The sequence below is a fragment of the Pagrus pagrus genome, assembly GCF_965226575.1.
Source record: "Pagrus pagrus genome assembly, chromosome: 9".
Taxonomy (NCBI): Eukaryota; Metazoa; Chordata; class Actinopteri; order Spariformes; family Sparidae; genus Pagrus; species Pagrus pagrus.
The window spans coordinates 17,183,499-17,207,754 of NC_140193.1; the positions used below are offsets into that span (position 1 = coordinate 17,183,499).

The window sequence follows — 24,256 nt, forward strand, 5'->3', positions numbered from 1 at the left end:
TGGTGTTGTACTGGGTGTTATATTCGAAAGTGTTTCTATTAAGTATATAAAAATGGTGGACAAAAGAAACACATCTCAACATAATGTAGTCTAGCACAACAACACCTTAACTATGACCGTAGTAATAAATGTATAATTGTATGAACACATTTCTAACAAAGTCAACAAAAACTGACCATTATAAACTTTGTAAAGTTACTATTCATGACAAAGCTGTTGTATCAAATTGCAGGAAGTCGCCAATGGACGTATAGTATATGTACTGATTTACAAGTGACAATTAAAATGTACTACTGTACATATACGTTCATATACATGTGCAGTATGTACAATACAATTAGTTGTTATCACAGAGTTGCTTTTTGCTTTTTTTTTTTTAGCAATTTGACACCAAAGAGAAATGTGAGAAATCCAAACCTTAAAATCTAAAGTAGTAACGACACAACTTCAGCGTTCTCATGATCTTCAAACAATCAGGGATGGAATTAACCTAAATACAGTTTTCTGTTCTCTCCATCGCATTTATTTGATTCATTTAGTTACCTTGCAGATTCAGATTATTTAGAGTTTATGGGGTATTAATTGTGACGTGTTACATCACATCAGATATTGTTGTTGTGGTCGGGACATTGTTTGAGAGCATGCTGCATTGAAGCCAAAGTAGCACATTTTTAAAGTAGTTTATTTTATCGGCAATCTGACTGAATCACAGATACCAATAAAATTGGAAAATGCTGAATATCGGCCCTGATAAGCGTCCAGAGCCAATAATCTGTCTACCTCTAGAGTGGTCATCAGGAGCCCCTTTCCCAAGCTTCTTTTGGGGGCCTCATACGTTTGCCTGGTTTGCCTCTCCTGTAGGTGCGCCTCTGGCCTCTGGCTGATTTAACTGTTCATGACTGTAATGGCATGTGGGAAGAAGCATTTTTGCCTAAATCATATTTTGCTACATTTGTTTGTGGAAAAAAATGTCTCTGGTAACCATTAAAAATAGTGTTTGTAGTTCAGACACATGCAATAATCACAGCAGATGCAAACTAAATTTGTCAGCCTCATGATTTAAACGCTCCTTTTTGAGACTGAGCTGTTTGTGACATTCTTTTCTCTCCACGCTTTATCACTCTGACAGAGCGAAAGTAATAAATCAAACCACCAAGTTGTGTCATGATAGCATAACATGAGTGAGAGGAAACTGTTGCATTAACTCTCATAAAAGAACATGAAATGTAATTTTAGTCAAATCCTGAATCTATATTGATTTCACGTCTGTTCTGTGATCAGTATATAATGCGTGTGCCAGACAGAGAAGTCACACAATAGCAATAATTACAACATGGCAACTCTTTTATTGTCGTCCAAAATAGAGATCATTTCCTCACTGTAATGACATGATACAATAGGTTCATAATGACCATTAAATTTACCAACACAATCCCTTGTGCATAGTAACTGCTCCAAAAAATGCCATAGTTATTTATATGTTTATTTGTTATAAGTCATACATTCCCTTTTTGAATTCTTCAAAGGTCTTTGGTGTGCATGTGATTTACAACAGCAGGCCGTGGTCTGTTTTCTTGGGTGTGTGTTTTAAAGCGAGCTCTCCGCTCCGTGCCCCTCCGTGGTTTGATCCCAGTGCGGTTCGCCTCGGGGCAGAGTGGCACCGCTTGATTGATGGTGCTGACAGAACATTTGTACCAACAGAGAATCTGTCACATTTCTGGACTTGTTTTTCTTTCTTCGAGGTTATACCAGTTAGACTGCTTTTACAAGCCGCCTCCATCACCTGAAAATGTTTATTAATAACTGGTGGTTATGCATGCATGAACACTTTGAAATCTGCTCTGTGGTGTCAGGAAAGAAAGTCCACCCAATGAGTTTATAATTCATTAATTCCTGCTTCTCCTGTGACAGCAAAATTGTTGGTATCAAACCCAGAAACAGCCCATTGGGGACGTACTTTCAGAACAAGAGACTTTGTTATGGTGTTTTGTTGCTATACAACATCTGCATGATTCTAAATAGCTTTATTACTCGCTCTGAAAAGATTTACTGTCACTTTATGAAAAACAAAATACTCCTCTACCCAGACCACTGGGAACAACTCATCAATCCCAGAGCCTCAAAACTACAGCAGATGAATTATCTTCTATGTGGGGTTTAGGTTGGCCAACACCACCACCACTCCGAGAGGAATGCAAAAACAGTTTTGTCTCAAGCCCCCATTGTGCTCTCCAGAGGATTTGTATGGTTTCACTTAGAAAACAGTGAGCCGAAAACAGCCTGTTGTTGTATGGAAGACAGTATATGAAAGCTGTAAATGCTGGTGGCTACGACTTGCTCTGCAGCGTGAAATATCTTGGAGTGATTAAAATCAGTGGTTATTGCTAAAGCTGCTAGCAAAGCTTAATGCTATTTTATACACATGTTGTCATCTGTCTTTCATCCCATCTAACCACAATAAACACTATCCTATATTTTGCCACTGATCTTAAACCTTAAAGACTATAATCCACCTTATTTCCATGACAAACACTGTGCTTTGTAGTGCTAGCGTTGGCTCGGCTCCGTCAAAAACATCCTATCCAAAACTTGGATATGCAATACTATCTCTTCAAAATGACCATTTTTATTCAATCTTTTTGTTCCCATCAAAAGGCCATTTTGTTCTCTGCAGTCTTAATGGTTACAAGATATTCAGCAAAGCACTGCTGATCTACAGCTCTTTGTTCGGACTCCCACGGAGAATACAATCTTACTTTGGAGCACTGCGGCTGCAGCCATACAATTCCATCAGCATAAACGCTTCACAAACACTTACACACAAAGTATAGGGGCGAGAAAAACACTACTTCAGACAAAAGGAATCGTTTTCTGGTTGTGCTTTGTGGATTGTGTCAACCTCTATTTTCATACTATACAGAATATCATAAAATGTGGACTTTTTGGTGAAAATATGGTTCAAATGAATATTTCTTTTATTTTGTAGGTGTATATTTGCCCTCATTGTCCTGGAAAAGGAGAGAGAAACTGTAAACATAACAAATATACTATTTTTTTTGTCAATAGTAAAGGAGGGACTCACATATTCATCAATCATAAATGAAATAAAAATTGTAAATGAAAGGTTAACTCAATCACTTTACAAATAATCCTTTAAACTGACCAGCTCTTTTTGGCCAGAACACCTGCATCCTGCCTGTGCCCTTCTAAAATCAGCATCACTTAACAGATTTAATTATAATTGTCGCCTCTCTGCTACAGTCAATGTCAGCTGTGTCTTTTAATTCTCTAATCAGTGGTCGGCAGGACCGCTATCACCATCCCCATGCAGCTTCCCACTCAATACAGACATCCCAAAACACACACAGACTGGTTTTTTGTCAAATGTTTTATTGAGTGTAGACATCTGGGCTACTGTAAAACATGCATTATCTGCTGAAGGGGGAGAGGAGCAGGTGGCATTGTCCCCGCTGTCAGCTGTGTCAGTGCTGGCACCCGTGATGGAGATTAATGAAGTATCTGGAGAGTAATATGCTCCTTCAAATGCTGCTACAATTTGGAGTGGGGGCCGATCCTGATCTTAAATAGCAAAGCTGTCAGAGTTTACTGAACCTGTGCTTTGGCACAGAGGGGGGATTCGATTCTACAGGACTGGGGAACAGAGAGTGAGAGTGCGGCAGTGGGTGTCAGGCCAAAGAGAGACAAAAAAAAAGGGGTAACAAGCACAGTCAGTAATGTAAACAAACAGATTGTTCTTGTGTCACTTTTTCTTTGGTGCATTCGGTGCGTTAAATTTGAAAAAGATGATGTCTCCGTCTTCAACGATGTAGTTTCTTCCCTGTTGTCTGTATTTCCCCGCTGCCTGTAAGATAACAAAAAGAAGAAAAAACAATATAACGTTAAAACAAATGAACAAAATACTGCATCATGTACAGGTTATAGACTGATATATAATTTAGCTATTAATTCATTGGTATAATGGACTATATAGAGCACATAATAACAAGGTGCACTGTAAATACAACTCAGTTTCCAAGCAGTTTGTGAAATAGAGAAGAAATGTAATGTATCTCAGTAAAAGTTTAAAACTGAAAATTCCTGTCTATGCCATGAATCCTAAGGGTTACATTTCGTAACTCAAGAATTGATTTTAACATATAACCAATATCACGACCTTTGCCTAGCTTAACCAAAGTGAATCTGACAGATTCAATGTCGTCGTCGTTAAAATGTTGTTGCCTAAACCTGACCAAAGAACAAAACCCTGGATTCTGAACAAGAACAGTCTGGTAGGTTGAGAAAATGACATCACTTTACTGTAATGCAGCCTTTAAAACCAGAAAAAAACACTAAGGCCATATCATGATATAATGATATCCACAGTCTAAGTCTATTTAGTCTCATATCACCATAGCGATATAATCTCGCTGTATTGACACATACAATAACTTTACTTCATTTCTAAGTGACATATTCTACCCCTCCCCCCTATCTCTTTAACAGGCACACACACAGGCACACACACTTGCATCCATGTTTTGTCCAGGGGGTGCCTGAATTCCCACTGAGTGAATAATCCTCTCTTCTGCCCATTTCAGTTTCATGTGCACAAGCACAAAATGTTAATAAGTCTTTGATTACAGCACTATCAAACTTCTCAAGGAAACAAAATAAGTTCTAACATTTCTTTTGTGTACAGTAAGTGTTTGTTCTCCTTCCCGGCAAACTCCAAAATAATTGACTTGAAGTGCTAATACGGACAGGTTTATGCATTCTGGTTCTGCACAGCGCACAATTAATTAGAAGAATCAATGTCCCTTTAAAGGCTCAGGAGACCATTTAATCCAAGCTCAATACCACCAGAAACACTGGATGGAGAGGGAGACAGGAAAAAAAAATCAATGGCTATTTGTGATTCCTGAGTATGTATTAAACCAGACACGTCTAACTGGTTCATTTGCACTTGAAAGCAGCCATCTGGAGCAGCAAGCTTGGCTTAAGCAGATATGATTACTAATAATGTGATATCCCCGTACACTGGCCCTATTCAGGCAGCCTATTCCCACAACTGGCATTAAATAGCATGGACCTTAATGCCACAGTCAGAAACGCTCCATGTTCTTATGAGGCCCGAAAAGGGATTAGTAAGAGAGCATGCAGTAAGGACCTGACACTCAGATCTCAACCCCGGATAACAATGGCGAAACTCCCCAGAGAGCCGCACATTTCACCCTCTGTTTGCAGCTTATGGAGGGTGTGGACAATACACTGGCGCTGCATTAAATACTTATTAAAAAAGGCTTGAATAGTAAAGAGATTTAAATGTTTTCATAGTGCTACCTTTCCACGCTGGTCCCCGCAGGTCCCTGTGTGTCAGCGTAATTACATTAGTTGAGTCTGTAAGTGGGCACATAGAGTTGATGGTGACGATGGTGGGATTGTAACAGCATGGCTTACAGCTGCGGCTCACAAATGTCACACACATGGCAAGGTTAGAATCACTTTAATTTAATTAGCCGAGAATTGAATTTAAAAATGTTCCCGTGCAGAAATTAAATTATGAAAAAAAAGAGCATCTTTGATATGAAAGGCATCCTACAGCTTTGATTAACTGATTATTAACTCTGTACCTTCAATTACTAAATTACAGTTTGCCCATATGAAAGTAAATGCCAAACCTTAAAAAACACTTGCGGCGAGCGCTCTGAGGCTTTTTGCTGCTTCACAAATTCACCATGAAATCAGTTATTACATCTGACAGGAGCGTGCACATGGACAACCCACATGCCAGTTAATAAAAGGTCAAAACAAACACTGGCCATCATAAAAACAAGATATGTAAGTCACATTTCTGCGCTACCCACCCATGAAACACTCCTTATTTGATGAATTTCACACTTTATTTAACTTGCCGCCTTATATCACTGTCACATGCCTGCTACAGAGGCTCGGGGATTTGGCAACAGAGAGCTCTAAGCTAACAGCGCACTCTATAGATCTGATAAATGCCTGGTGAGGTGAAGAAGTGCTACCTCTGAGCGACGGAGCAAGAGCTACCATCAGCCAGTTAAGACACATTGTGATAAAGATATGCACAGCTGGAGCAGAATGGCAGTGTTTAGAGCCAGAATCAGTTGGCTTGTCAGGAGTGGTGCTGGAGTGTGTGCAGTAATTTCTTCCCCTGAGTAAAGGTGAAGAGCAGTTTGCAGTTGGAGCTGTGTGGTGACTGTCAGCTCCACTGATCACAGGAGACTTCCCCTCATCCTCTGGCACCCTGACTGCTCACCTTGACAGCGGTCTCGCTGCCTTCCTCTTTAAAATCCTGGAATTTCATTACTTCCGCCATAATGAAGCCCTTCTCAAAGTCTGTGTGGATCTTCCCCGCAGCCTGTGGAGCCTTAGTTCCTTTCTGTCACAGGGAAGGAAAAAGAGAGGACAAATGAATTGTTTTGGAGAAGATGGATTACAGCATGCGAGCGACATGGTGTTTGATAGGGCGATAGCGTCGTGAGCATCACTCGGGGGTGTTTTCAGTCGGGGGTATTCTCGCCTCAGGCCTGATTTCTGGATAGCTTTCCACTCGGCTGTGCCCTGCTAGGGCAGCCTGGACACCGATAAGGACCCAGCACTGCTATCAATGCCTTCTGATTCCCATTCCGTGGTGGTATTGATTTCTGTCCAAGCAATCTTGCCTCATTGTGGGTCGCTGCTCGGCTCTCTGGTCATGACAGCAAGAAGACCCAGTGTTGCAGTGAGAGGCCATGGTGGTACAGACCTCACTGCATTAGGCCTTGCTATTTTGGCACAGCAGAGTCATTGAAATTCATTTTAAACAAGAGCTACAATGATTTATCTATTAATGGCCTACCATTTTAATAGTCCATTAATGGATCTGAGTCATTTTTCGAGAGAAAAAAAGGCAAGGTTCCCAATTCCAGCATCTTAAATGTGAATATTTTCTGTTTTTTTCCCTCTTTTATGACTCCTTTGTTTATATAACTGGAGCATTTCCTGATTATTTGTAAATTAATGTGGAAACTGAAGTAATTCACATTCAGGATACAACACCTTAATGATCTGCTTAGTCATAAGTTATTGGGCAAGATGTCATTGTCTAAAAATTTCAATCCTTTATGAAAATGGTCACTTAAGTTATGTTAAGGTGATTTAAAGCATCCTGCATTGTGGAAGTTGGAACTGAAATTTTAAACCCTTGAAATATCCGATGGGATGGATACAGGATACAAACGTTAATGAAAAAGTAGTTTTGCTGTATTTTGAAACCACCTCCATGAACTTATCATATGTAACTCCTGGCAGCTCTCTGGCCATGACAGCAAGAAGACCCAGTGTTGCAGTGAGAAAATAAATCTGAACTCAGAAAGGTCACATTTACAATATTAATTTGGATTATAATACAATATACAGTATTTCCTTAACTAAACGAACAAGCTGTCCTCAGATGGTAATTAGGTCCCCAGAAGGCTGCAGAATGTCTTTGGGTTAACCCTTTCCCTTTATTTGCATATGTTTGGTATTGAGATAATCCAAAAATAACAGAAAGTGACATTACTTTAATACTGTGATGCTTGGATTAGTTTACTGACATTTTTAACAGGTTATTAGCAACTGTAATGGAAGAGGGTGTATTCCAGTACAGTTGCTAAGAACCTGTTAAAACCCAACCCTGCTAACAGATTAATCGACAATGAAAATAATCATGATTTGCAGCCCTTTTTCAAACCTTTCAATAATATTTCCCTGTGGTAGATGCAGGGCTGCTAGAGTCTGTTATTGCTGTATTTAAATTGACTTTGACATTAATGATTGAATCTTCAAAACATACATTTAAATGCGACCTGAAAGTTATTTCAGATGCCAATTTGCAAAACACAAAATAGCAATTTCATAGTTTTATGAATTCTTTGTGCCTCGAATCCTCCATAAAACTCTAAGACACAACTGGTGACTGATAAAATGTGCAATTTATATGCGCTGAAATAATGCAGGGCGGAAATGACAAATGACCCAAATAAGTGACGTGGCTGCTGTGTATCATTATGACTCCTGCCTGTCGACCTGCTCTCTCTCTCTCTCTGCTCTGCAGCTCTGTGCTCAGGAACTGTTGAGCAGTTTTAATTATGTATATAATCAGGTTGGGGTCAACATATTTCATGCCAAAAGAATGATGCGTATTTAATGACTCTAATACATTACCATCTCTTTGCAATCTCATTGACGGAGTGCTTGTGAGTTTAACTACCATTAATCAGCATCAAGGTTTGTCTATCTGGAGAAAAATAGATTAAGGGAGGGATTTTTTTCATATGGAGCACTACAAGAGATCCACATTGTCCTAGTTAAGAGCTATGCAGAGCAGGCTGATAGATAATGGTCACCTCGAGGCTGCCTAATAAAGCATGTTAAAGGGCTTGGGAACACGACATTACTGAGTGTAGTTTTTACAATGCAAGATGTATTGGCTTAATATAGTTACTCACTGATGCTTACCTGACTAAATGCCCCTCACACACAATCAAGGCTGGCTGTAATCAGTTATGTCGAGGAGGACGAGCACGCTTTTGAGGATGCCTTTGAAGTGTTTTGGGAGTTTTTTTGTAAATAGAGCGGACATCAGTCATGCTGAGACGAGTGTGCGCTTAAACACGGTGATGTCATCTTACTGAAATGTTATGTGTCTCGTGTTTAAAAAAATAAGGAAGTGAGATCACCTAACCCTCTGGCCTGACTGAGAAGAAGCCATCATGGAAATATTTACAGAAAGTTCCTGTTTACAAACTGCTTGTGCGGACATCTTTTATATGATCAGCAACAATACATGCTTTATTAATATTAAATAATATCTCAACTAGTGGCTTTCTACTTTACAGTACTTCTGATTCAGTCAGTGTAAAAAAAAAAAATCAGGCTGATTATTTCTGATCATTTGCTGCATAGAAGTAAAATTTGCATTTCTGATCAAAACTGAATATTTGCCTCAAGTCAGCATGGGGGCGTCCTGTTGGCAGGCAGTCTGAGGATCATACTGTATAACTGTGGCATCCTGTGTTCATATCTGACCAGGGGGGTTTGTTGCATGTTACCCTCTCTACTTCTCTCGCTTTCTTAACTTCCTTTTTCTTTTCTTGGTGCAATTTAAATATGTACTTTTTGTGGTTGTTATGTTAATTCAGACTCCAGCAAGACTAGCAACCACTATGTGAAAGCTAATGGGGATCCTAATAAATAATTGGAATTACAATTACAATCCAATTAAAGCTAGCTGTTGTGACTTTAAAGGCACATTTGATGTGATATTTTTGCATTACAGGTTCAGCGTCCAACACAACAGGACTGTAGATGTCTTCCTATGAGGTAACTGGTTAAGATGGTTTTCCACATGGGTTTATAGGGAAAAATAACATTTTTGACTAGTGCTTTGTTTTTGGGAGAAATCCATAGATCTACAGTTGGTGTTCACACTCTGAGCTCATATTCCAGCTAGAGCTGCCACATTCACCTCAGCAGTGGGGTTACTTCATATACCAATTTATATTTATATTTATGAAATTTTCTAGCACAAGGGCGCCCAAACTTTTTCCATTGGGGGGCCAAAACTGAAACTTAATGGTGGGCCATGCAAAGCCATACCTGTATTGTATTCTTACGATGCAAAAATGCTTCTAAGATCAAAGTGTCACTTTGCCGGCTGGGCATGTAAATGGCATAAAAAGTTATTTATATTATACATCTTCAAAATCTAAACCTTATGGGAGGCCAAATTTGGCCCGCGGGCCCCACTTTGAAGAGCCCTGATTTAGCATGTTTGTTTTGGTGGTGGATTGTCAACTGTTTTTGGCTGCATACAAGATCTGATGCTGGATACTCACTATCCTAATGCCATTTTTATACACTGCAAAAACTCAAGATCACAATGAGTATTTGTGAAACTTCTAGTCAAAAGATCCCATTAAACTTATTATAAGGCACGGTCATCTTATTTCATTTAATCTTAACTAGCCGCCCATGTTTTACTTGTTCCATTGGTATATATTTTACTGATTACAAGAACAAAAACCCTTGTATCTATCCTTTTTAACTTATTTTTAGAGTGCCGTTCTTTCCAGTGTACTTAATTACCCCAGCTAAGCTCAGCATGTAAAGAACATCATGACAACATCATGAAATGTTTTGAAGATGTGATTACATTTGAACTTGACTGGCCATCTTGATTTTTCCTCGCATCTTAATGTTGTGCAGGAAGACTGATATGAAACACAGTCTCAGGTCAAATGTTATCGTTGATCTTTAGTTATTTGTTATAGAATATGATTTGAAATCTAGTCGTCATCTAGTTTGAAATATCAGCTGTAATGATGTTTAACCATAACGCACATTGATTAAGCAAACTAAGAACACTCAAATTCATACATCGGTCGATATTTTATAACATGCTTGCGTATTTCCTTACTTTTGAAGAGAACAACAAGAAAACAGGTTGAAACTTTTAAAAGATCTAAAAGCTTTTTCTTGAACTTCTAGAAGAACCTGTTCAGTCAAAGATATGTGATCCACAACACGAACACATCTCCTCATGTATGACCTGTAAATGAAAAGGTCAATGTCAATTTTGAAGAGTTTTAAAGAAGCATCTGCAATAATGGTCATAATTGTATTAATGCTTCCAAATAATCACAATTTATAACAGCCTATTCAACAAAGATAACTGGAGAATTTCCTGATTATTTGTGAATAAATGTGGAAAATGAAGACGTTCACATTCAGGGAACATCTCCTTAATCATCATCTCAGCTATATTTAGGGGATGTAAAGCATTCTGCATCTTGGAAGTTTGATTTTAAACCCCCCTTAAATTTTTTTTAAATGTCCCTTGAAATATTCTGATGAGATGGGAAAATATAGGTATGATTAAGTTTGACAGGATACAACAGTTTCTCAAAAAGTTCACAAAATCCACCTATGACCTTATAATATGTAACTCCTGACTCCTCAAATACTTTATTATATCTGCGCTCAATCCTTCTATTTGCTCAAGAAAAAAAACAAGAATTTCTACACAATACCAGCATGCAAAGCCAACATCTGTATTGATGTAAATCCTGCGATCCTGTTACACAAAGCTCTCAGCGGCCCGGGCTCAGTAAACTGAGACACACAGGGAGGAGGAGCCCCCAGCAAGGCCCACAAACAGTCGAATGAAAAGCGACATCAATTTTGGCACAGACAACCTCCGTCACACAGATTAGGCAGGCACAATGCACCGGCTCCTTATCTCCAGCGGCAGGAGGAGGGCAGGCAGATCTGCACAGGATGGAAACATTCTCATGGACGTAATGGGCAAAATCAATTGTTGCCCTCCTCAATCAATGTAGCCCCCACTTTCACTGTTCAGCAGCTCACCAGTAATTGAAGTTATCCTTGGCCTGTAATGACTGGCTAAAGCACAACCATGACAAAGTTGAAAGTGTTTGATATCAGTGAGGGTGCCAGCAGGGTGGAACGTGGGAGACTGCGTGTATTCGTTTGTGTATGTGTGTGTGTGTATGTGGCACACACCCTCACACTCGCATGCACTTGCGCAGCAGGAAGCTGGCTCTTACCCGAACGGTCCATGCGCGGACCTCGTCTGGTCCGGCAGTGAAGAAGTACTCCAGCTGCAGGGCTGCGTAGCCGAACTTGATGATCTTGCTCAAGGCACTGGCGGAGAGAAATTTCAGTTTGAATCGAGGGGTCTGAACTGTTTGAGTATCATTTATTGCCACTGATGCCCAGACAAAGTTCACTCCAGTGGCAAGGCCCCATTCATTCCAATATAAACTCATTTAGTGAATAAGATGGGTCACTTCGTTTCACACAAGACATTCAACTCTCCAATGGTTTCTTTGATTAATTGCAAAGCTTGTGGACTCATTTAGCATTTTTAAGAATTCAACCCGATGCCTCGCTCTGCACTGAGAGGGAAAAAAAAATCTGCTGTCACAATTTTTCTCTCCATAGAGGTTTTCACATGAGAACAATAAACCCAAAATGCCCAAGTTATAATTATACCTACAGATGACAGATGACAGTTAAAAACTTAATTTAGAGGAAAACCCTTTGACTGAGTTGTTCAGTAAGAAGAGGGATCCTTTGCTTTATAATGGTAATTACTCTGCCATTTATTATTCTATCAGCACATGCAATTAAAGGAGTGCATGGAGGACACAGCTGATAATAAAGTGTGGGGAGACTGAATGCTAATTAACCTCTGCGTCTTGTGCTCCGTGCAGTACGCCTGCCTCTCGTCTTCGCATATGTCCTGGAGCTGGCTCTCCAGGCCGCCGCTGAACGGGATGACCAAGGCTCCGGGGTCGTGACTGTCCACCCACTCCTTGATTTTCACCAACCTGGTAGAAAGCAGCATCCACAGAACTAGTTGGATGAATTGATTAACATGAGAGTGTTTGTTATCTGCCGGCGCATGCATATTCATGACAGCAGCTGAACGAACATATGAGTGTTTGCAGGAGACTACGCTCCAAAGGTGGCCGTTTGTCTCAGAGAGTCTGACTTTGTTTTCATTGAAAACTTTCAACTAAAGGTTTGACTCATACGAACATATAAGGCATAGATTCACAAAGATTTTAAAAGCAACAGCAGCAATACTGTAGCATACTGTAAAAATACTTGAATAGTTGAATGATATTTGATACCTATTTTAATACCACAGCAAAAAGAAAACACAACACATTTGCTATAATGTTAATGTGTGTGCAGCAATGAAAATTGGACTGTAGATCAGTTTTTTTCAGTTCTCTCTTTGATACTTCAATACATCAAAAGTGGATTTCAGATTGCTTTAAACACGCGGTATCCAAAAAGTATCCAAGTATCGACACACCTGATCACCTTATTCTAGACAAATGCTTCAAAGTTCGAAAGTAAAAGTACATAAGTATTACCAGCTACATATACTTGCAGAATGGACCATCTTAGTTCTATATATTCATTCATATTATAGGGTCATTATTACTGGTACATTGTGTTGTAGTAGCATTTTACTGTTGGACAGTTTAATCTACAAAATCCCCAAGACCAAGACCAAAACAGTTTCTGTCTATAAACGAGTCTTAAAAACCTTATTTCTTTCTTTCTGTGCACTAAGAATATATTTCAAATGTTTTTTAAAGGTACACTATGCAACTTTTTTACAGGCCTATACACAAAAAATAAAGACGGCTTTTGATACGTGGAGGAGCTAACGTGAGCTTTAGATGTAGGCCTTCCATTAAGCCATATGTTTACATTTGTATTTGTCAACATTAGAGTAATACAGGTCTTTGAGTTAGTTGAGAAGAAAGAAGTCCTACAGTGCAAAAATACAGGACTGTATATATAGTCTGTTCTCAGTGTTCGTGCACTGGAGGCTTCAAGTTTCCACATCACTCTTGTTGTATGCTGAATAGTGGACCAGGATTGGTCTTTAAACTATTTGTGATATCACAAATCATGCTCATAGGCTCATTAAGTCAGATTTTCAATGAGCACATTCTGAGCAGTGAATGTGAAAACTGCCTTTTAGTGTCAAACTCTGCACAAATCATTCTACATAGTGAAGCTCAAACATTCAACTGTAGGAACAAGAGGAAAGACACATTTTTGACCGGAGGTGGACTTTAAGCACTTAGCTACTTTCGATTGAGATCATAAAACACACAAGCTTTTGGTCTGTTGCCTATTTTTTACCACAATAAACAAGCTAAACATATGCCATAAAGCGAGGAAGAAGCAGAACTAACTCCAGTTTTCCCTCACGAACGTCTTTGTCATTCTCTTTACCACCTGAGCTTTCTTTTTTTTCTCTCTGTCTTCCAGTGCAGCAGGACACCTGACATTGCAGGACAAAGATATCCTCGCACTTAATGGTAACTCTCAGTCAGAACAATATAAGGGGGTCGGGGCAATTATGAGATTAGCCCCACACGCTCTCAGGCTGGGATTGGACAGGTCTCAAAGAACAGCATCACACAAATCCATTTTCACACGGCGGCCCCGACAGAGCTCCTAGGCTGGATTGATTCTGAGGGGTCCCTGTCATTATCTGTAATCCTAGTTTCCTGTTTAAAGCCCATAAGAATCAAAGACTGGGAGGGACCCAACCACCTCAATACCACATCTATTTCAATAACAATGTCACCGCTTTATCACCTACAGCACCATAACGCTGCTCCTACCTAATGATTATCAATATACAATATATGACAGGGTAACGGGCACGGGAAGAGCACACTTTTGCTTTGATTGGATGTTTTTCCCAACAAGCTAGAATAACACTGCAGGGTAAATTTGAAATGAATCTTGTGCCAGTTTGTCTGTCTGTTCAGATGCACATCTATTAGGAGCCGTAACCTAATATTTCCCTTTCTGTTCGCACTATGGATGCTGAGCTGACGTCTGACTGCCACCGCAATAAGGTAGTCGCCAATGTCTCACCAATAAAAGACAGAAAAATAAACACCTTTAGTCAAAAGCCCCAAAAAAACTGAAAACACAGGAGATGGCAGGCGCTCCAAGAGGGGAAAAAATCCAATCTGAGATAATAACAGCTGTAGTTTCTCACTTTTAGCAGCACAGCTGTCTATTTGGTGGCACGTTATTTGCATTCCTCAGGTATTGCGTACTCTACAGGCGGCTGAATAATGATTCACAAATCACTCTCTCCACACCAGTCAAGGGCTGTGATCCTTTGAATAGACCATTGTACCTGAGACTGTAATTGGTGAAGACTTGACAGAGCTGAGCCAAGCCAGCCAAGTAACAAAGAGGCTCTTGGTAGAAGGCTGAGGGATGATTTTAATAATGTGGAGCCGAGACGGAGAACGTGAGCTGCAAATGAGCGCGGGGGTCTCTGGGTCCTTGCACTGAGTGACACAGGACCAGACAAACACCTTGCCACAGGAACATGAAACACCCCCTTCCCTCAACTCCAGAAACAAAGCACTGTCAATTAAGAGCTTTGATGCTCCGTCAACACGACTCCCAAAACCAATTCTGTCAACTTCGCCGCTGTCTACGCACGCCACTTTGCAATTTGTACTTATGTCCATTCCAATTATTTGCACAAAATTTTACGTGGGTCTGTAAATTGGGGGAAAATATTTATGTAAAAACATGCCGCAGATTTCTTTTGGTCTTTGTTCTCATCCTTCAGTCATTCATGAAATTCTAAAATATAAAAGGTATTCATGGAAATTGAAAGTATTGATAAGTATTATGTTTTCGTTTGTGATGCATGATATTGGATTTTTGCTCATATTTGATATGAGGATACTATGATATTTGTTACTCTGATTGTTGATGCTGATACCGACAAGGGGCACTATGTAGTTTTGGAAAAGAAATTCAGAAACTCAGAAAGGTAATATTCACAGTATTAATGAGGTAATAATACAAACTCAGAAATATTTATTATTTCCATAAATAAATAAATAAATAAATACATAAATAAGCCGTCCCCAGAACACTGTTTGAAGCTTGAAAGGTGGCAGGGTCCGCCAAATATAAACAAAGTAAAATAGTAAGAAATTGTGTTGTCCTTTATTGTTTATTTAGTCATGAAAACAAAGATAGTTTGTTTATTAAGTTTGTTTAGAAACGATAAGTCAATAGATCTTTCTCTTCTGATTAAAATTTCTTTCCAAAAAATGCATAGTGCACCTTTAAAGCCTCATCTCCTGAAATGCTCATGTCGAGCAGATGCTGATATGCAATTTTAAAGCCTTTATCGATATTATTGCGCATCCCTTGTTTTCTGTACATCATGACTATCAGTATCTCTTCTCTTTCTTTGACATAAGAAACTGTTTTATTCTTTAATGCAGAATTTATCGGCTAATTAATTCTCTGCATATCGTCCACATATTTTAAGAGAAAACCCAAAATATTCTATGTGGATTTTTGAGCTTCCACACTAGAAATAATACATAAAATATTGGTTCACGTCAGTCCTTTTTAAAAAAGGTCCAAGCTACACACATAAAAAATTCACTGAGAAAGACTGTGTGTGTGTGTGTGTGTCTGTGCCTTGTCAGTCTCCCATTATGTCCCAGCACTGAGTGCCATCTCTCACTGCTCGCTTAATAGAAAGATTCAGCACTTTCTGCTCTTGATATCCCTCTCTGAACAAATGACGCCTGAAATTTTTATTCTTTTTATAATGGAATTCCAATGGCCTTTGCTGCAAATCAAGTGGAAATTTTTGCATATCAAGTGGGAAAAATTAAATGTTAACCACGTTTTAATGTGATTAAGGGTGACAGGGACATTATTTCTGCTAATCATTCACCGGCTTGAAGGCTCAAACAAAGCTGAGGAACGAGCCGTGTTTGTGCTTTTCCTGCTGCTCTCGATTCGGGGAGGAAAATAGGTGTCTCATATGTGCTCGTATCAAACTTTACAAACCCAAAACATGATATCATTTTATGTTTTTGTTTGCTTGTTCACGCTAAAAACAAGGTAATATGAATCAGTATCTGTTTATCTCACATCTAGATGTCATGTTATCTGTCCTGAGCTTAAGATTCGATGCCAGTTGTATTTACAATAGATCTAATTTAAAGCACAATATATTGTGAAATCACAAAAACAATTGGAGCTTCCACAACAGGCCAGCTCTGAAAGGAGACGTCCCACAGGGGGCCACCCTCTGGGGCTAGTCTATTTGTCTTTTTGTGTGGGAATCCTGAGGGGAGGGGGGGGGGATAATTCCTGTGTTTCCGCATGCCTGGGGCTTCCCTGGGCTTTGTCAGAGCTTTGATCTGCTTAAATGGCTCAGGAGGGAAAAAACAATGGGAGCTCCGAGAGTACAGAGGCAGGCTACCTGAGACAATGACCTGGGCCTGTGTCTGACATACATTCATACAGGTTGGCTTTATTAGGAGTGCTTAAAGCCGGTTAAGCCTCTAAAAGGTGGGCCATCACCTCCAGATTGAGTGCTCCTTTCAGATGCAATTGAATGCTGACAGACCTGAAGAGTAATCCACTACCTGCATCCACTTCACTGACACACCCACAGGTGCAGCAGGTAACTGAACATGGGTATGACCAGCTATAGCACAGACTCATCAAGTAATAAACCCCTCCGTTCTGCCTGTCCCTGGTTGCATGGACGAGCATCCGAAAGGGTTTGGATGCTGCGGCACACAGCGTACACTCACCCCCCCCTCCTCTTCCCTTCCTCTGTGAAGGGAGACAGAAATGAGAGGTATGAGCTCATGGTGGCTTTTTGAGGCTGGGAAGTCGGGGGCTCTGTGGGAAGCTTTTCATCCTCCCAGTGGTGAGCTCCTGAGCGACTAGAGTGCAGACGCTCTCTGCTCCCTGTGGCCAGGGCCGGATGGAAAGGCATTACACATCAGCCTCTGAGAAGGAAGGAGATCTGACACACACACACACACACTATCTCCAATATTGTCAACTTCTTTCAGGCTTCAAAGCAATCACGGGCTGGAGGAAACAGAACCCAGCACAGGCACAATGGGAGCAGCTTTAATTAAGAGCATCATCTCACATCGTACCTCGAGGGTGTGCTAGTAACAAGCTTTTTTTTTTTTTCTTGAACAACTTTGTTTTCTGTGATAACTATACCCATTAAAATTTTAAAAGACAAATCTTGCCACTTTAAATGTTTGCACATGATAGATAAAACCCCCCTAACAAACCATCGTCCCCGGTGCCGTCCTCATAATGCTCGTTGAGGACACATTATCAAAGCCACGTCCTTGTTTAAGGCTATTTGTGAGGAGGCAAACATCAGAAATTCAAACCGTAACCCAGAGGAGTACATTGTACATCACCCAAAATAATTCTCTATATGGGGTATCCATGCTGTCATTCACGGCAGTTGACTGGGGGAGAGAAAATAAGGGGGCTGGGAGGGGGGAGAGAGAGAGGGGGGAGTCATCAAGATGTGACAATTGTGACAAGAGCAGGCAAAGTGTAGCGCCGAAGAACACCACACGGATTTCTCCATCTCTTCTCTTTTTTTCCCCCCAGGATGACAGCTTAATGTCTACCACATGCAATATTTATTCTCATCGTGTGTCAGACTGTCTAGCTGTCCCAGGGAGTACAAAGAATGCCACTTATTAGAATAAAAGCAGAAGGAAGGTAATCAAGGACATATGTAACATCAGCCAATCATGCCCCCTTTTTCCAATCTCTTTCTCCCCTCCATTCATAACAGTTCAACAATAATCCTGATAATAAGGGTTCAGGAGCTGTATGTGGAAACACTAAATTCATTTATTTGTCTCATTAGAGCTGCCAAGGCTGCGGGCTGCTCACTGTGGCACGTCCGTTCGGCCTTAACCTGATCACAAACATAATAAAAAAGAGCGGCTTGACAAAGCCAAAGCTATCAAATGTATTATTAGACAGGCTTGAAACTCGCAGACATTTCTTTTTTTTTATGTCGGTGATGCCAGAGCTTTACAGGGGAACAATTCCCAGGGTGCCTTCAGAAGAACACAGGAGGTGTCTACATACATTATGAACCGCAGGAGCGTCACTCAGCATTACGTCCTTGGGTTATGAGGTCTGATAAACGAGAGAGAAGTGACAAGCTGTAGTGGATTTTGGAGAGCAAACTGATTCAACACAGGGTCATTAAAGAACAAACAAGAAGAGGAAAAAGTCTGTGTTAGTCTCAAGTTTAGGGTCTGTCTCATTAGTTCGAACAACAGCGCTGTGTCTTCACCGCCAGGACACAACAAAGACAACGGGGTGACATGTGACATGTCCTTTCATTACCTGGACCGGGGACAGTCAATAACCAGGCTAACTGGAACGACAGGACTTTATTAGCACCATCTGTTTCAGTTTTACTATACAGCCTCTCCTGTTGTTTTCTCTCATTGAAAGCTAGCTAAAGGCATCCATTAGGACTGACTGTGGGCAGTGGGGTACACATCTTACCATGGGAAAGTGTTTCTCAGGATCCCACACTGCACAAGGAGAGAGTGGACGACTGTGCAGAAAATAAAGAGGAGCAAGTGGTCGTATATCTTCCTCATGGCTTTGAAAAGTGAACTCTTAACTCCCCAGATAGTAGTTCCTAAAAACTTGGATGGAGCCAGTGGTTTTGCACTCAATAAAGTTTCGGTTGTGTTTATGGGAATTATGGTTTGGAGTAGCTGAAGTGGGCTGCAGTGACTGCTTTCATGGAGTGGCTTTTTCAGTGAATCATAATAGTCTACCCCCCCCCCCCCCCTCAGTTTTTCTTCTGTCTATGAATCTTGACGGGTACTCCTCAGAAATGGTTTGTCAAAATGATCACACAAAGTGAAAATACATGTTTAACTTATTAGTGGGATTCTTCAAAACCAAAAAAATGCATATAACAAAAATAAAGTCGACAGATGAAGGATCCATTTGCAACACTATGTGTATGCAGGCTCGGGGAAAATAGGTATAAGCTCTGTGGACAGAAGGTCCACAGCTGACATGCTGCAACTCTTGTCAGGGCTTCCTTTACTTTAATTGTCAAAGCTCCTCCTACAGGCCAACTAGAGCATCAGACTCTGCTAAGACATTTTCCTGCCTTTCTGTTCCTTCTTAAACTGTGGTTGGATTTCTTTAAACTTAGCGCTAAAGCTGCTCTAAAATCTGACAAGTTGGTCTTACCTCTAGGAATTGTTATATTTACTTACCTTTTTCTAGGATTGATTGATTGCCTTGAAAAAGGAAAGTGAATATAACAATTATTCCTAAGTTTTGCTTTCTTTATATCTACTTGTTAAGTAAACTTGAAATTGAGTCATGTTACTTATAAATGAAATAAATTTGTTTTGGTAACACTTTATAATAACCATCATTAATAAAAGATTACATTAAACTTTAGTTAATAGTTAATTCACTGTCAACAAATAATAACATGCTTTTACAAACCATTTAGCAATTGTTCATCATTAAGTAACTTGTTCTGGTCACACTACATAATAATCATGCTTAAAAAATATGGTAAGTTAATAGTAAATTTAGTTAAAAGTTAATTGGCTGTTAACAAAGAAATGAAATGCTTTATTAACCATTTATAAAGCAAATGTTTTTTTAATGTTAAGTTACAACTGATGTATAAAACTGTGTAAATGGTAAATTATGATAATATATTATTGGTGTAAATTAAAAAATACTGCATAGTTCATTTATTAACATTACTTGAAAGACCATTATAAAGTTGCAACTGATGTTTAGAAACGTGTACAATTGCTTAGCAAATGTTTTATAAAGCATTTCATTGTTTGTTACAGTGAAATAACTATTGAATAAAGTTTTATTAACTGTAAATTTACCATTTATTAATGACGGTGCTAAATAGTGTTACCTAACGTTCTTATTGACAGAAAATCACATTTTTCAGCTGTGGATTCAAACACATTCTGTCTGTGAGTGAGTAGGATGGTGTATGTGGGGTTGACTGAAAATAAACTACATGTTGTTGTAATGAAGAAACATGTCATTCCAGTGAAACAATGTGGCTTATTTATGTGTTTTTAATAGTACTTGGACAACAATGGAGATCTATTGTATACAGGAATAAGTAATAGCAGGTTTAGGCAACACAGACAAGATTAAATGGTTGAATCATTGTTGGTTTTGATCTTTTTCTGAGATGTGTTGACAATAAGCAAAATATATAATAAATCCAACTTCATCCTTTAACTTCTAATGAGTAAAGTATAATGAGTGGAATAGACTGACACCTTAACATGAAACAAGGCCTTTTACAGAGATCAAACCAAGTCTCCTGAGTTTCTGAGACACACTGACGCTGTCTTTTTTTCAACATCACACTTATCAGAAATGGCTCATGAGAGTACAAGCATGGCATACTTCTTTTTGAAGTACACCATGCCAGACAAATATGGAGGGAATTAATGATGAAAGATCAATTTATGCCTTTGTGGGAAGGAAAACGGAAAATTAAAATGGTCGACTGGAAGAGCAGCTGTGGTATGTACTTATTTCAGCTGTGGTTTCCCAGCATAAAGCACAAAGACAGAGGTACCTAATGTAACACACATTAGGAGCAAATAATGTTCAAATAAGTTTGAATGAGTGTAATAATAAGACTCAAGGAACATCTATACTGTCTGCAGAGGGAAGTACACCTGCCCATACCTATGCACACACACTTTCATACAGGCAGGCAGACAAAGACACACACACACATACACACACACATATATATATATACACACAGTTAATAAAAGCTCCAAGCAATGGTACCCTGCAGTTCTTACACTCACCAGGAAAACCCACACTGCAGAGGCACTCACAGACAGGTCACGCTTGCTAGTTTCCTTAAAGGTCAACTCATCTACTTAAGAGGCACCAATTTACTTTAATGCACATTGTCCAAAAGAAGAAAAAAAAAAAATAAGAGAAACAGAAATGACAAGAAAGAAGAAAAAAAAAACAACACAGCATATGTGCCGTATTCTCAGCTGTGTCTTTTCGCAGCGCAAAATGTGACTGCTCTCGGTTCTCTGAGGAGGATTAAATAAATATCTGATATCAAAACTATTAAAAGACTGATGAAGACAGAGAGGCCACAAGCCCATAAAATAAACAATAACTTAACTGACAAGTGAAAACACGCCAAGGCTGGGCCGGCTGCAGCCCCCACATCATCAACAGTGCTCTAATGACCCTCTCTAACACACAAACTACGGTATGTGGCAGCACAGAGGAAAAGTCTTCCAGGCAGCCCGCTGACGCCGAGGGAAGAGGAGAAAGCCTCTTGATAGACTCTTGTAGATGCCATTCCCTATCACGCAATGCCTCTCAGTCATAAACACATGACAAATGCGGCCTTAATCATTTTTTACGAGCGGGGATGTGCAGGGGGCAGTGCATGGTTAGAGGGGAGAGGGGAGCGGTGAGCAGCAGGCGGCCCCCTCTGCACAGAGGAGAGGGCTGTGTGGTAAAGTCTCCTCTGGAACATCACTCGGCCGGCGATCCTTTGATCTCCACACCGCAATTACGCCAGCATCCAAATGAGCATGGAGTCGCCTCTGAAACAGACTTCAAACATGCACATGTACGCATTCTCATACACGTACACATACACTGTATAGGATTGGAGCCATGTGCTCCTCTCAACAGTAAATGATGTACTGTCTCCAGCAGAGAACCTGGGGATGAAAGGAGGCCTTGCTCCTCGTCTGATCCCTCCATTAATGATGGCTTGCTAAAGCTAATACTGTGTATTCTTGTCTAAACAAGGGCAGCTTGGTATGTGGTTCACATACTCCAAACAGGATGATCTTGGTTAACAATGGACTGTTTTTGGAGGCTGAGAAAGTCTGATGAAACTACTTGCTGCAACAATAATCGACTGTGTTCTATAACTGTCTCTACCACGTACATGTGAGTGGACTGTAATACTGAAGTTAATGCACTTACATATCCTAAAGATAAAGTAAAATTAGTAACATTAACTGAAAGCCTGAACGTGCTGAAAGAAAACAGCAAAAATCTGAAATGAAAACACCCAGGAAACCTGTGAAACGCTCTGAATGGGTGTCCAGAAAGACACAGATAAGATTGGCTTATTTGCCTCATTCGAGGATTCGCCTGCTTTTCCTCCTCACATTAAAGCTGAGATTGCAATTTGTCTAGCTGTTTGCTTTGAATAGTCCTTAACCGTATCATCATCTCAACTGTGCTGGTGGAAAAACACGGGGGCATGGCGACAGCCAAATGGCAGTCTGGCGTCTCTGCTGCAGACTAGCTGCCATTAGGGCTGAGAGCAGCATTTATTGTACAATTAGGGCCAGCTAGATCTACCTGTAATCATCTCCATACAGGTGTGAGCTCCTCTCTGGACAAGGGAAGTGACTCATCACTTGTCAAACATCAACACTTTGATGTCGGCATTGTTCATCGCGGAGCCCCTCGGGACATCTGAGCACTACTGTTTGCCTGTTTAAAACGCTCAGAGATTTATTGCATTTCACACAGTTAAAGAAACACACACACACGCAACATGAAGAAAAAAAACTCTCTTCCTACTGATGACGGATGTTCCACATGCCATGAATCATTTGATTTACGAGCTCCCCCCGTCCTCCCTCCAGTCTGACAGTCATACTTTCGTGTCAGGAACATTTTAACAAACAGTCATAGGTAAACAACTTCCCTTGTAATACAATGCTGCCAAGCAAAGCACTAAAACAAATTTTGTAAGAACTGACACCACAAGCCTAGAGGGCAATTGGAAAAGTGCGATAACAATCCACAAGTTGGTGTTATTGACGAAACGGCTGTAGTGTGGAAAAGTAGCCCTTTCAGATATAATGGATGTCTAACACCAGCCTTTTGGATCCGCTCTCACTGTGGCCAGATGACAACATTACTATGAAAAGTGTGTTTTTTTTGACAGAACAGAGGATCATACAGCTGGAAATACAGCAAGGACGAAGAAGTTTATTTAATGCATTAAAGGTGCACTGTGTAGTTTTGGGAAAGACTTTTTAATCAGAAGAGAAAGAGAATCTTCATTGACTGATTGTTTTATGCCTAAACAAACTAAATAAACAAACTCTTCATTTTCATGACTGAATAAATTGAATAAACAAACTGACCTTAAAGGACAACACAATTTCATACTGTTTTACTTTGTTTATATGTGGCGGACCCTGCCACCTTTCTAGCTTCAGACAGTGTTGTGGGGACCTTATTTTCCTCTGAGAACAGCTTGTTTATTCACTTATGGAAATGAATAATATTTCTGTGTTTGCATCATTACCTCATTAGTATTGTAAATATTAAAATTCAGAGTTTGAACTACATACCCTTTAAAAGTTGACCTCAGTCAGTTCACATTATGAATAGTGTTGCACCTGCAAAGTTAAAAGTACCAGTCAGAATATTAGCATTTTTCCCCTCAAGCCTCAGTTGTAAATAAGATCGGTGGGAATTTCCTGGCTGTGATTAAGCAACAACATTTGAGGACAATGCCAAATATTTAGAGCAAAACAATTTAAGATATTATAACATTTACTTATGATTTACAGCCACTCTCCAGATGATATTAATGACTTGTTTGGCTTTGAATGTAGGTATGTTTGTTTTGGTTTTTTTTGCAATTTAAAGCCTTCACTCTCTTTGATATCATATGGAAATGACACATAATTTCGATGTCAAATGAGGACCATATGCTGGTGCGCTCTTAATGAAGTGCAGAGTCTGGAGG

General features: G+C 39.8%; 1 protein-coding gene across 2 annotated transcripts in view; it reads right to left on the reverse strand.

The window, feature by feature from the left end:
- Positions 1-3,621: 3,621 nt before the first annotated feature.
- The window catches only part of LOC311262420 (obg-like ATPase 1), a 52,111-nt gene continuing 31,476 nt past the window's right edge, over positions 3,622-24,256 (reverse strand). The window contains exons 8-11 of one of the 2 annotated variants that reach the window (XM_084361777.1): positions 12,267-12,407; positions 11,622-11,718; positions 6,287-6,409; positions 3,622-3,862 (exon numbers count right to left, since the gene is read on the reverse strand). In XM_084361777.1, coding sequence (XP_084217903.1) covers positions 3,761-3,862; positions 6,287-6,409; positions 11,622-11,718; positions 12,267-12,407 — 463 coding nt within the window. In that variant the 3' untranslated portion in view covers positions 3,622-3,760. Of the gene's footprint in view, positions 3,863-6,286; positions 6,410-10,471; positions 10,604-11,621; positions 11,719-12,266; positions 12,408-24,256 lie in introns of those variants that run through there. The other variant, XR_014623250.1, reaches the window with a different exon arrangement.